Raw genomic sequence first — 13,541 nt, 5'->3', positions numbered from 1 at the left:
AAAACTTCCAAAGCTGTCAAATTATTCAATTATCGTATTCTGCTTAGATTTTTAATGGTTTACAAGTAAGTATACTAGAATATTTGCAGGATCTGTCCTACTTCCAGGCCTTTGGAAAGAAAATTTGACTCCCTTCAATAAAATAAAGAAGAAACATGTCCAAATGATGTGCAATTATCAATCGCTTTATATTTGATCAGATAGAATCAGAGGAAGATTCAATGGGTAGTGGGAGAGGGACGTGACTTCTACCATGAGTTGCCTGCTGTTTAATTTTTGTCCTAGCTGGTGGTTACATTTCTATGAATCTCAAGGGGAAACTACCCCCATTTCATTCGGTTTAGTCCAATTTCGTTTAGTATTTATATAGCGTAGTTATGTGAATTGATCCGCCAAAAAAAAGACAACCACTGTAATTATTACCTGATGACCTCCCCTTCCCTGTAATCCTCCTTCCTAAAAGTAGGATCCCCTTCCTAAAATTCTTCCGCAAAACCCAAACAAAATTGTTTACATGCATTTTTATTACTTTTGTGCAATTGAGGCAAAAACCTTGAGGGGGGGTTCAGACCCTGGGTTAATCCCCACTCTCCCGCTGGATAGGGCCTTGCTGCCACTCATTAGAACTGTTAACCGTTCTTGGCATGTCGGCTCTAAACTTAGTGCGTCAAAGGATTGTTTCACAATGTTAATTTATCACTCGTTTATTCACCTCTAAAAATTGTCTCAAGGTGCAAATTCTTACGTTCTATTTGTCTATAAATATTCAAATAACCTAAATCTCTGCTAATAGGTGCCTATTTATGTAATACTAGTTACAATCTTGAGTTTTGCATTGTTCTTTACCCTTGAACCATAAAATGATGCTAGAATTGAAGTGTAATAAAATACATATCTGGCGTCCAAAATGCTTCCTTAAATCTGTGCCAAATAACTCCAAGGCAGAATGACTATACTACAGTTCAATGGATATAGATTTTCTTAATATTTAACTAAGTTTTATGATTCAAATCCTTTCCTTTGGGGAAATTTCAAAATTGGAAGATAGTCATTCAGCATAGTTGAAAGGTCCAAGAACTATGCATTTGGGGATCATATGACCTCCCATAACCCCTGGGAATAGGACTGTAAATTATACAATTTGCCCATGATCACATATAGTATTCTTTATTGTGAATATACGGAAATTTGCTTCCATTTTGGAGGGGGGATTATCAACGGGGGTAATATTCTGTGGTTAAGAAAGTTTCCGGGGGGAATTTTAAACGGGGAGGAGGGGGGTAAAGGAATTTCCTGGCATGATCTGAAAAACGGTAAGAAATTAAATAAAAAAAACAAGTTTTTTAAACCTAAAGTAAGGAGCAACGTTAAAAGTTAAAACGAACAGATGTTATTCCGTATACGAGGGGGCTGCTTCTTACTCAACCCCCGCTCTCTACGCTAAAGCTTAACTTTTTGGTATAATATTTTCAGAAAGACTGCTCAAACGCAAGGGCTGCTTAATGTGAACGAAAAGTATTTTTAAACGAATTTAAGACTTAATCGTGAAGAATGAGGGTTGAGGAAGGGGTAGTTACCATTTTATACAGAATAATTTCCGTTTTCGTATATTGGTCTTTACTTACATTAAAAAAGTTTGTATTTTTCATTTAGCTATAAAAAATCATATCATTTAAAATAATTTATTGCTACCCTCTGTACAAAACAATAACATGGGAAGAGGATAATGAAAAAAAGAAGAAAAATAAAACCAGGAAGAAAAACCGAAAATCAAACAAAAATAATTCACAAAATTAAAACCGAAAATAGAACCGAATTCCATCGAAGTTAATAGAACAAAATTACCGCCGATTATTTATTAATTGTTTCTAAAGATCATTATGCTAATATTGCGAGGTTTTCATTTCAGGGAACGATCAACTGCTGAGGTCATTTAATATAAACATAATATTTATATAAAAATAATATAAATATAATGTTATAAATATTTAATATAATATAAGGTCATTTAATGTCCTTGCTTGCTAGACTGCTGCAGTCTCCACAAGTAGAATTTGAATTAGATCACAATACTGACAAGTGACAATACTGACAAGTTAGAAGACAAATAGGACGATCGCTCCTACCCTAAGTCAAATAAAAAAATTGTTAACATTAAAGAAAACGCTGACCTTAAAACTTATAATGAAAATTGATTATCATATATATGACGGAGGTTGTTACCCCTGGCCCTAAAACCCAAAGTTTAACCTCTGCTTTACTAAAAATTGCTATAGTATACGTATGTATAAGAGGTTACTAATCACAAGTACCATAAGTTGAAATTATAACTAATGGCATTATGGTTCCTTTTGCAAATTAAATCCGTAGAAAAATGATTTCTCTTATGAAAGTAAAGAGATACAATCACGAGGGAGTTTGCTGTCCTTGCTCCTTACGCTAAAATTCAGCGTCTGTTTCACTGAAAACTTGCTAGAATGTAACGAGTATAGCAAATCGGTAATTGCGAGTTTTATGTATACATTGCTTTCACCTCATTGAGTGCGTTCATTCTTTAAGCTCATAATAAAAAAGATAAATATGACTTTAAAAATTCTGAGTATTTTCAAGTACAAATCAAATTTCCAGGTGAAAAGCCGGGTATTCAGGGTAATAGCCCTTTCTTACTCAGAGTAGTAGTGGATCTTCTTCAGTTTTAACGCTGCTCTTTTCATCAAGTAAAACAACTATTCGTTTTACGATTGAATCTCTTTTTTTCATTTTTTGTAAAGTAAGTACATTTAGACTACCTAACAATATGCGAAGGACACTGGCAGTTATGGCTTCTCTTGTAACAGGGGCGAAATCTTGATTGGCATCCCCTCCCTGTCTCCTAAGAATTTTCAAGCCAAATTTAAAAAAAAATGATTTGTTAACAAAATTTTCCATTAATTTAAACCTGATTTTTCTGACTTTAGCCTCTGCATAATTATTAATTATATTGTTCCAATAAATTGCTTCCCATTCTATAATTCCGTCAACTTACTTTTTGCTTAAAACTCAATTTAAAATCACTTAGACTGGGTTTACTTACTCTTATGTTTCGGGAATGGTGATTAAGATATGAGAAAAAGGAAAATTTCGGAGTCAATTTTGTTATACGTACTGCCAACTGCGCCCTCTACTTTATTCTATTAAAAAAGAGTTTCTAAAATTATAAAATGATTATACCCGTTGGATTATTTGTTGTAATATTTCTGCACCAGGCGCAAGAGCTTCCTCTTGTCTCCCCTAAAGACCCCTTTTGGCTAAGGACGTAATGTACTACCCCAATGGAGCTTCTCCTTAGAAACCATTAAGTTTTACTACTCCTTCTTGATCTTTAACAAGAGGGTTATGTTATAATTTGGGTTTAATGCCAATTTGGCCAAAATCGTCATTATGCTCTACAAAATGGCGCAGATTAATCAAGAAACAAATTTTTCTTTATTTATATTGTTTAACGGCAAAAAACTTAATGTACTATCCTGATGGAGCCTGCCCTTAGAAACCATTAGGATCTAGTTCTCCTTCTTGATCTTTAACTGCGTAACTATCCCATAGTTGGGGTTTAATGTCAATTTTGCCAAAATTGTCACTAAATGGCACAAATTGCTCTACAAAATGGCACAAATTGCTCAAGAACCAAATTTTTCTTTATCTATGTTGTTTGTTTTTGGAGTTGATGATTCATTTGTTCGGTACCAACGTGACCATGGTTGTTAGTCACTGGTGTTAATAATTGAGTATGAATTAATTTAAGAATATTAAAAAATAATATGTATTTCCTTTTTTCAGCTCCTGCTGTAGATGGTAATTCCTCTTCTGGTAAGTGAATTTCATTACGATTTTTGTTTATTGAAAAAAAGTCTATTTTAGTTATTTTTCGTTTTATTGTTTAAAAAAGAGGAAAAATAGTAAAAAAAATTACTGTTTATTTAGAAACTGTTAAGACAAAAGATATGAAAGATCTCCAGAAGGAACTATTTGGCATATGCCATTTCTTTGTGTTTTCTCGTGTTCTACGTATTCATTTTGGGTTTACAAAGTTTTATAAATCTCTGGGACATTCAGTAAGGTATATATTAATATTTTAGCTGAGAAAACAAAAAGCAGAAAATATACGGCAAAAAAATTGACTTAAGAAAAGAACAGAACTTTCGATAAATGATGTCAAAATACATTTATTTAAACAAACAAACGGTTATAAAAATAAAACATAAGAGCTCTTTTGATAAAATGGTGGATTAAGTTACGTGTTTATTCAAGGGTGTCTGCGGGAGGGGGTCAAGATGGTTACAGCCTTATCGAAAACTAGAAACTAAGCATATTTCTATTCATATCATCAGGGCCATATCCAGGATTTTTTTTTTGGGGGGGGGATGAAAGAAAACTTTTAAAAACGCATCAAAATTTGTTTATATGCATTTTTGTTAAGTTTTTAAGAGTTGAACAAAAATTTCAGGGAGGGAAGGTTAACACCCTCCCCTGGGGTCTTACACTGTCTCCATCCACCTGAAATCCCACTCTTAATTATAAAAAAAAAACTGTATTTATAAATCGTCTTTTTAAACGTCTGATGGAGTTAAAGGGCTATTAGGCATCTTACTACCACCCAATTATTCCTGAAAAGTGTTACTACAATTCTCTGTTAGGTTACGAAAAACGCCAACTAGCATGAAATTGTACACAATATGCAAAAGATAGTGACTGGGTGGAAATTTTGAGCTCTTTAGATCTGAAAAAAAAAAACACTTTAAATAGCACTTTAATTAAAAAAGAAAATATAAAAATTTAATACAAATCTATAAGACTCTGTAGTTCTCTATCAGTGTTTTTTGCATGTTTTATTTTTTTCCTTTCAATATTTTGAATTTCACGTCCTAACTTCATTAAACAAGCATTCCGTTTTACAATAACCCGAAAGAAAAATATACATTGCTCATTTCTATTGATTGTGAATCAAAAGTCTCTCAAATCTCAAAGCCAGAAATTAGGCAGGTACTACTACTACTACTACTAACATCTCAGTGCAGTACCAAGCTGCCTGATGCCAACACTGCTCCGCACGCTCGTCCGCCGTCCCAATCTATCCAAAGTATTTACCTTTACACCCTCCAGAAGAAGTCACAATCTCTTTTAAGTCATTTCTTACTACCTCTTTCCATCCTTTTCAGGGGTGACATGCTTTTAGTTTGGCCGTAGATGGTTGGCCCAAAAGAACGATCTTTGGCAGTTTGTCATCCTTCATCCACAGTGTCTTCCCCAGTCTCTTGAAGTGCCCTCGTTTCAGAGCAATTTCTAACCACTGTTAACACTGTACTTTATTTACTTGTACTTGTGGTGGGAATCAGGCTTTTCCAATGTACCCGGTATCAAGGATCTTTGAGGCCTATTTGGACCAAGTAGTACGGTCTGCTGTCAGCTACTTTACAAATGGCAGTCATTGATTGTCCATCTGTGACCGAACTTTTTGAGCCCTACAGTAGGTTCAAGGCCTGATTCAACCCATCAACCATTCCGCCGTCCTTCTTGACGTCTCTGTCATGAGCTAAGTGGCTCAACTAGAAGGATTCGGCGAGGCAAGTACCCTGTTGGCCTCCGTAAGACATGGCCCAGCCATTTCAGTCGATGCTCCTTGATCGTGATGGCAACGCGTCTCTTGATACCACACATTCGTCGTAGATCCACGTCTGATATACGATCATTCAGATTTACAATGAGGATGTTACAAAGACAGGTATGCTCAAATACATTCAGTGCATTTTCATGTAGTCTGTTCACTGACCAAGTTTTGCATCCATACAGAAGGACTGTCGTCACTGGAGCTTCCAATATTATAATCTTGGATCTTCACTATCTTCTAAACTCTTTTCAAATAAAAAGCACCAGAATGGGCCTACACTATACTACCTTAATCAGCCAAGTAGGCTGGAATTTAGTCCTAAAAAGGGATGGAAAGCGAATTTTCTATAAAAAAAACAGTGCAAATGGCGAATTATACAAAAACTATAGAAAATAACACAATTTGTAAAATTCTCTTATTTGATGGGGATTGGGATAGAAATCCTTTTCTGTGCTGAAGGCAAATATTATGCAACCTCAGCTCCGACAAATATTGTTTTCAAGACTAAAGTTCTATTTTTGTTCTTAAAAATTATGAAAGTCAAACTACTTTGAACCTGTTTCTGCCTACATAGTCTACCTTTTATTTTTTATAAGGAATATGTTTTAAAATATGATTTTTGATTTCACAATATCACAGAGCCAAATGTTTGAATGTTCAGTTTAAAAAGCCTATAAATTTTACATAAAGATGGATATTAGTTAAAAAAAAAATTAGATAGAAAAAAAAATGCGCAAGTCTCACTTTTAAAGAAAACCCCACTTAAAGTTGACTAAAAAAAAATTAAAAAGATCGCTTGGAGGAGGCTCCCTGATAAAAATCAAAAGTAATCCTTTTGTGACAACCATTTCCCGTTGTTGTGTTTTGGTCGTTTAATCGGCAGTACAGCCATTCTATCTTGTCGGCTGACTGTCACAGAGACCGTCACGAGAGCTTTTAAGGCTATGCCTCCCTCTTTAAACCCTCCTAAGAAATTTTAATTTTCCTTAAATATTTCCATACAGTATACTCCCATCCAATTCGGGGACAATTTGATTTTGTTTGGTCCTAGATAGTTGGCCAACTAGGTTTATCTGTAGAATTGCCAAAGGAGTTGTAAACCGTTGAATTTTTATCACGTCACGTCGTACTGTGGGACAGTAAGTTGATCAATATGAAAGGCACCCCCTTAGGAGTTTGGGTGGAGAAGCTTGCTTATGACCTTTTTTATTTCCACTCTTACCTTTTATTGTCAAAAATTGCAGTATATAAATTATGCATGATTTTGGGAACTCTCGTGGACCTCTAGAGGCTTTCTTTAGGTCTCTGTTGAAGAATTGACTCTTTTCATCTATTACATTTTCTGGCACTTTCTGGAAAGTTTCTTAAGAACTTTCTGGAACAATATTTAGGTTTGTCTGCAGAATTGCAAACTGAAGCATGAACGATTCTTTCTTATAGTTTTTTTTCTAACATTGCCTAAGCCCTATTTTGTTATGCTGTATCACACCATTGCTTTGGAAAATTAGCTAAAAAGTAGTTACAGCTCGTTCTGACTGCTTTCCCAGTTTTTATGGAAGTAAATAAAATATCCATGTTTTACATGTAGAATAGTTTTGCGGAAGACAGCCTCTGACACTTCAGAAATCGTGGGAGAAAAATTTCTGCTCTGTTTTGAAAGTTCTGAAAAGTTTGTATCTAAAAGTTTTCTAACTGGAACCTAAGTGGTGTTGAATCTTAGCTTTAGACCTTTAATATTTCCAATAATTCTGTGTTTATGTCTTCCATAGTTTTATTTTTCTAGAATACTCATGTCATCTATGTGTTTCCTGGAATAAAATACACCATTTTCATACTCAAAATGAAATTATGCAATTTTTTTTTATTTCTGCCTTTGGTTTTTGCCAGTTAATGCCTGATTTGTACAGGCAAGTATTTCCATCCAAAAACTTTGACCCCTTGCAACACTGGTCTAATAATTCTTAAATTCCTATGAATTAATACTGTTATGTTTTACCTGATGTAAAATTTAAACTAGATTTTATATTTAAGTAAAATCTATGGTTTAATTTCACATAAAAACATGAAGATGTTTTCACTTTATTGTGTTTCCCTTTACACTTCATTGTATTTCACTTGAGGAAAAACAAAGAAAATATGGATATTCTAGAAAAATTAAAACTATAGGAAAAATAGCACAACCTAAAAGAAAATAGAAACCAGAAATTAAGAAAAAAATAATTATAACTGAAGAAAATAGAAACTGGAGAAATATCATATATTATTCAACTATTTCAAGTAAAATTTTACATCAAAGTTTAGTAAAGTCTTTTAAAAACAACACCATAATTAGGATTGGGATTAGAATTATTCTAATCCCAATCCAAATAAGTTGAATCTAAGTGCTCTTTTGTCTTAGTTATAAACATGGAATATTTCCATAATTTCCAATTTTTGTTTTTCTAATAATTTTTAATTGTTCCAGAATAGCCATATCTTCTATGTTTTCCCTGAAGTCAAATACAGCAGCTTTATACCCAAAATAATAAGGTGCAGGTCATTTTTATTTCTGCCTGTCTTTCTTCTGCCGGTTAATACCCGGTCTATGCTGGTTGATATTTCCATTCAAAAAGCCTTGACTATTTGCAACACTTCTCTAATAATCCATAGTTTCTGTGAATTAATAATTTAATGTTTTTGCCGAAGTAAAATTTAAAGTAGATTTTATGTTTATGCTAAATCTAAAGGTTACATTTGCAAAGAAACATGAAGATGATGTATTTCACTTCAGGGAAAAAATAAAAATATAAATTTTCTAGGAATGTGAAAAAAATAGAAAAAATAAAACACAGAAACTAGTGCTTTCTATGAAATGTTATTCTAATATTCATCTAAAATTGCAGATTTTATTCCAAATATTCACAGTAAGTTCTTAGGTTAGATTTTAGTAAAATCTTAGAAGAACAATACCATAATTGTGCTTCGGATTATAATTATTCTAGTCCCAATTCCGATAAGTGAAATCTAAGTTTTCATTAATTTTGGCTATAAACATGGAATATTTCCGTAATTTCTATGTTTTACTTTTTTCCATAATTTTCATTTCTGTAGAATATTCATATTTTATGTGTTTTCCTGAAGTAAAATATAACAATTTTATGCCCAAAATGATATGATGAAGATTATTTTTAGTTCTGATTTTTTTTTGCGACTTGGGCTGGTTAATACCTTGACTCTTGTGCAAAAATGTCCTGAAATAATAAAAGGCATTAGAAATTTAGTACAAAAACTAAAATTTATATTGTACAAATATATATATATATATATATATATATATATATATATATATATATATATATATATATATATATATATCATGAAAAGAGAAATCACCAATGCAAAAGCACAAACACATAAAAAAAGGACAGAAGGAGAAAAGGAAGACTGTTTTCCTAAATTAGTGATTAATATAGACCAGCAAAAAAAAAAAAAAGACAGAAGGAGAAAAGGAAGACTGTTTTCCTAAATTAGTGATTAATATAGACCAGCACTTGAATGAGGCCTTAACCCTACTCATCCATACAGTCATATAGGTCAAACAGCATAGCAATACACAATCAACCATAAAGAATAATCCATGGACAGGCAGTCATGTCGTCAATAAGTATAAGTCGTCATTTACCAAACAATAGAAAAAATAATAAAGACAAATAATTCAGAGGCAACAACCCAACACAAGGGCTCATCAGGAGAATACACTTGCCTATAGGGTTTCGCCACTTTAAATTCTCTACGCAGCAAAGTGTTGTGGCTACCACAGAATATCCATGGCATCCCCATGTCAGGTATCACCCCCAAAATACATGCCTATGAAAAAAATTCAAATGTAAAACAACCAAGTAACACCAAAACAAGCTTATCCTGTTAATATATCCCTCTTTTTAGCAACAATAGGTAAACTAAATATGATTTATTACCAAATCACACATATTAACACAATGCAAAAAAAAATTGAATGAACTAAATAATTATAGAATTCATCGTTACCATGTGGCTATTTTTTAAAAAAATCCGCTCTATTAGAAACACAATTCAAAATAAATGGCGCTACATCATCATTTGTCAAACCTCCGAAATTAGTTGAAAATTCCTTTAAGTATTTCCAGATAATTCTTTTGATATTTCTTTAAAAGTTCGTTATAATGAAAACTAAATTTTTTAAATTGCCAAGTTAATTTATTTGCAGAAAAACCTCTTGATATCAATTTTTGGCTTAAGATTTTACATCTATTTTTAAAATCAATATAATTACTACAAATCCTTGCTTAACGAAGTAACTGTGAGAAAAACGCCGAATACGTGATATTTGAGTGTATATTACTTTCAGGGAATGGGAAAATAATCACTTCAAAATCAAAATCATCCGTTTTATTATACATTTTAAAACCTAATTTATTATTATCACAAATATTAATATTTAAATCTAAGAAACGATCTTCATGACCAGCGCCATGACTAGGTTCAAGAGTAAGCTCTGATGGATATATATTTTTAGAAATATCAATAAAATCCTTACAATTTAAGACCCAAATATCATCTAAATATCTTTTATTATTTGACAAAACGTGTTTTAAATTATTTGGATTATTCTTATCCATCATATATTTATATTCTAGTTGACTTAAAAACAAGCCAGCTATAAATGGGCTGGCATTCCCCTCCATGGGAATTCCCACGATTTGCTTGTACAAATCACCACCAAATCTTATATAAGTATTGTATAAAACAAATTCTAATAATTCAAAAATTATATCCAAGCTGTAACATCTCAAGTTAACTGTGGTATTAAAGCAATTTGTCCATATAGCTTTTTTATTATAAGTGTCTATTTTTAAGAACCTTTTACTAGATAAGAGGAAAGATTTCTTGATAACAGTTTTTAAATTATCTAACACTACATTAAGTGGTAAATTAGTATACATTGTCGCAAAATCGAAAGACTCAATTCTTTTAGCTGAAACCATTGTTAAAGAATCTATCACCTGCACTGAATTATTAACACTCCAATATGGATTAAAATTCGTAAACTTTTTAATACCAGAACAATAGGTTTTAACATTATTTACATTTTCCTTTAAAATTAAAGAGAGGTCAGTAGCAGCAATGCGGGTGGGACATTTAGCTGCTCCAGCAATAAACCGTGGTTTAGGGGGATTCTTATGAAATTTTACAGTCCAATATAGGAAAGGGAAATTTTATCATTGTCATTTATTTTTATATTAAAATTTTTAAAAAGTATTTCTTCAGTCTTTTCAATTAAATTCTCATCCTCTAAATTTACCTTTTCGTAAACATTAGTTGTGCATAACTTCCTTTTTAAGATATCACAATACAGCTTCTGACAAATTATGGCAAAATTATTATTAGCTTTATCCACTGGCACAATTACAAATTCATTCTGTAGATTAGCAATTGCTTGTTTAATCTTCGCATTATACAATAATGATTTAGTGTTACTATTTTTTAAGTTCGAATATATTTTATTTGTTATTCTACTAATAATTAAATTCTTCCAACTTTGAAAACTCTCTTTATTTTTATTCTCTTTCTTACACCACTTATCAATAAATAAATCAAAATTATTTTCCGAGCCATCAAGAACACTCGATGGTTTCAGATGATGAGAAAGACGGAAATTAGCCCCTTTATTCATTATAATTTGAAGATAATCTTGCTTTATTATTGACAAGTCCCCTGTTATAACATGTTTGTAAGTAGGATTTACAAATGGGCCAAGTTGCTTACAATTACAAACCGGTTTCTAATTTATATCACTATCTAATCTTTTAAGTATTAAATTATAATTAAAAGTAATTTGCCCAATAGTTTTTGAAAATTTATCCGTTAAAACTGGACTATCATTATAATTCAAATTACTAGGAAGGGTCTGTTTCACATGCCGCTGATTTAAAATTTCTGGTAAATTAATATCTCCAATCTGCTTACAAGTAAAAGTAATAGGTAAATATAATCTGTTATCCTTATTACCAATCTTATCAAACTTTTTCTTTTCTGAAATAAATTTCGTTTTAGTTAGAATGCAAATTGTATCACATATTACTTTAAAATTATATTCAAGAGCTGTATTATTCTTAACAATCCAGAAAAGTTTGATTAAATTCCTCTTGGATAAATTATTTAGACATTTTATTACAGAAATCATACCCCTAGATTCAAATAGCTGGCATAGATCTATAGAAAGCATATGTAAATCTAATTCATTTTTTCTATTATTTTTCCTATGTCCTCTCGATCGTTTTTTACGTTTAGTAGGACAAGTAAAAGAAGGATGGTCCATAAAACCATCAATACATTTAACAACAACCTGAGACATGTCACCATATTTTGCTACACGATCATTTAGCCCAAAAGGATAAGCTGTACCAAGAGTATGGATCCAGAAATCCTCCTGTTTACGTAGTCTATTATTCTTCTCTTCTTTATTTAAATTTTCTAACTCTAAATTTTCTAAAATTGTGACAGTTATATCTGATATGGAACATTTACCATTATTACAATGTTGAACTAGATAGTTATTAGTTTTTTCATTATTAACTGTTATCTTGTGTCCAGAAAATCTTTTATATATATTATTAGTTGTTTCCCCCACATATTGTAGGCAGCATTTATTACATTCTAATAGGTAAATTACATTGGTTGTTTTACAATTAGCATTACCACGTAACTTGCATGCAAAATTTTTATTATACAATGTGCTCTTAACAGAAGTCCGTGGGATAAAATAATCTTGGCAAAGAAAACAACGACTCTTACACTTACTAACTTTCAAAAAATCGTTCCGAGTTCCGAGGCTAATATTTGTGTTTTGTTGCATTAAAAGTTATTGAAAATAAATCCAAAACAAACCAACAACCAAATCAAAATCCAACAATCAAAGTCCAAAAAACATGCCAAGGTCAATAGGTCAATAAAAACATAAAAAAAAGAAAAAAAAAAGAAAGAACATGAAATTTGCATAAGTGCCATCTCACCAATAACTAACAATATCAGGTTAAAAACCTGGACCAGGGTAAAGGTCTGTCGGGGAGAAAACTAAAAAATTTTCTCCACCAGCACTGGATCCAACCTGGAATAATATCATGAAAAGAGAAATCACCAATGCAACAGCACAAACACATAAAAAAAAAGGACAGAAGGAGAAAAGGAAGACTTATATATATATATATATATATATATATATATATATATATATATATATATATATATATATATATATATATATATATATATATATATATATATATATATATATATATATATATATATATATATAAATTATATATTTATAAAATTATAACATATATAATTTTATACTTTAATTATAGAATATAAAATTATGTCTTGTTTATTATAGGTCAATGATTCTGGTTGAGCTATTTATTGACTTGTCTTTATTTCCAATGTTTCATTAAGAAACTGGTAATATTCCAACATTAGCAACATGTTTGACACAAGACAAGACACTTAAAGTGGAAAGTAGATTTTTTTTTACCCCTAGTTTTATTTGTAAAAAAAACTAAATCCGTGCTTCAACTGTTGTTCAGAATTGAAGCTTTCTAACTAGGTACGGTATGACATACAACTATAAGGGGGTCATGCAGGTGTACAAGGTAGGAATCAAACTAACTTACATAGCCTCTTTTTGAAACACGGTGAAGCTTGTGCCTCAAAGGCGCTTTTAAATGCCATTCAACTTCATAATTTTAAAAAACAAATGGTTTTGAAAAGTAAGGACATTTTTGCTAATTTCATTCCTATTCTATTTAAAAGAAATATCCTTTGTGAAAAACAGTTTGTGTTTTTTGTTGTAAAAAGCCTAAGGCCGTAATTTGACCAT

General features: G+C 31.5%; 1 protein-coding gene across 1 annotated transcript in view; it reads left to right on the top strand.

The window, feature by feature from the left end:
• The window catches only part of LOC136041461 (Ig-like and fibronectin type-III domain-containing protein 1), a 259,166-nt gene that overhangs the window by 33,701 nt on the left and 211,924 nt on the right, over positions 1-13,541 (top strand). Inside the window, exon 4 of the mRNA XM_065726145.1 lies at positions 3,817-3,846. Coding sequence (XP_065582217.1) covers positions 3,817-3,846 — 30 coding nt within the window. The remainder of the gene's footprint in view (positions 1-3,816; positions 3,847-13,541) is intronic.

The sequence above is a fragment of the Artemia franciscana genome, unplaced genomic scaffold (assembly GCF_032884065.1).
Source record: "Artemia franciscana unplaced genomic scaffold, ASM3288406v1 PGA_scaffold_23, whole genome shotgun sequence".
NCBI classification, from domain to species: domain Eukaryota; kingdom Metazoa; phylum Arthropoda; class Branchiopoda; order Anostraca; family Artemiidae; genus Artemia; species Artemia franciscana.
This window is presented reverse-complemented; position numbering and strand designations above follow the sequence as displayed.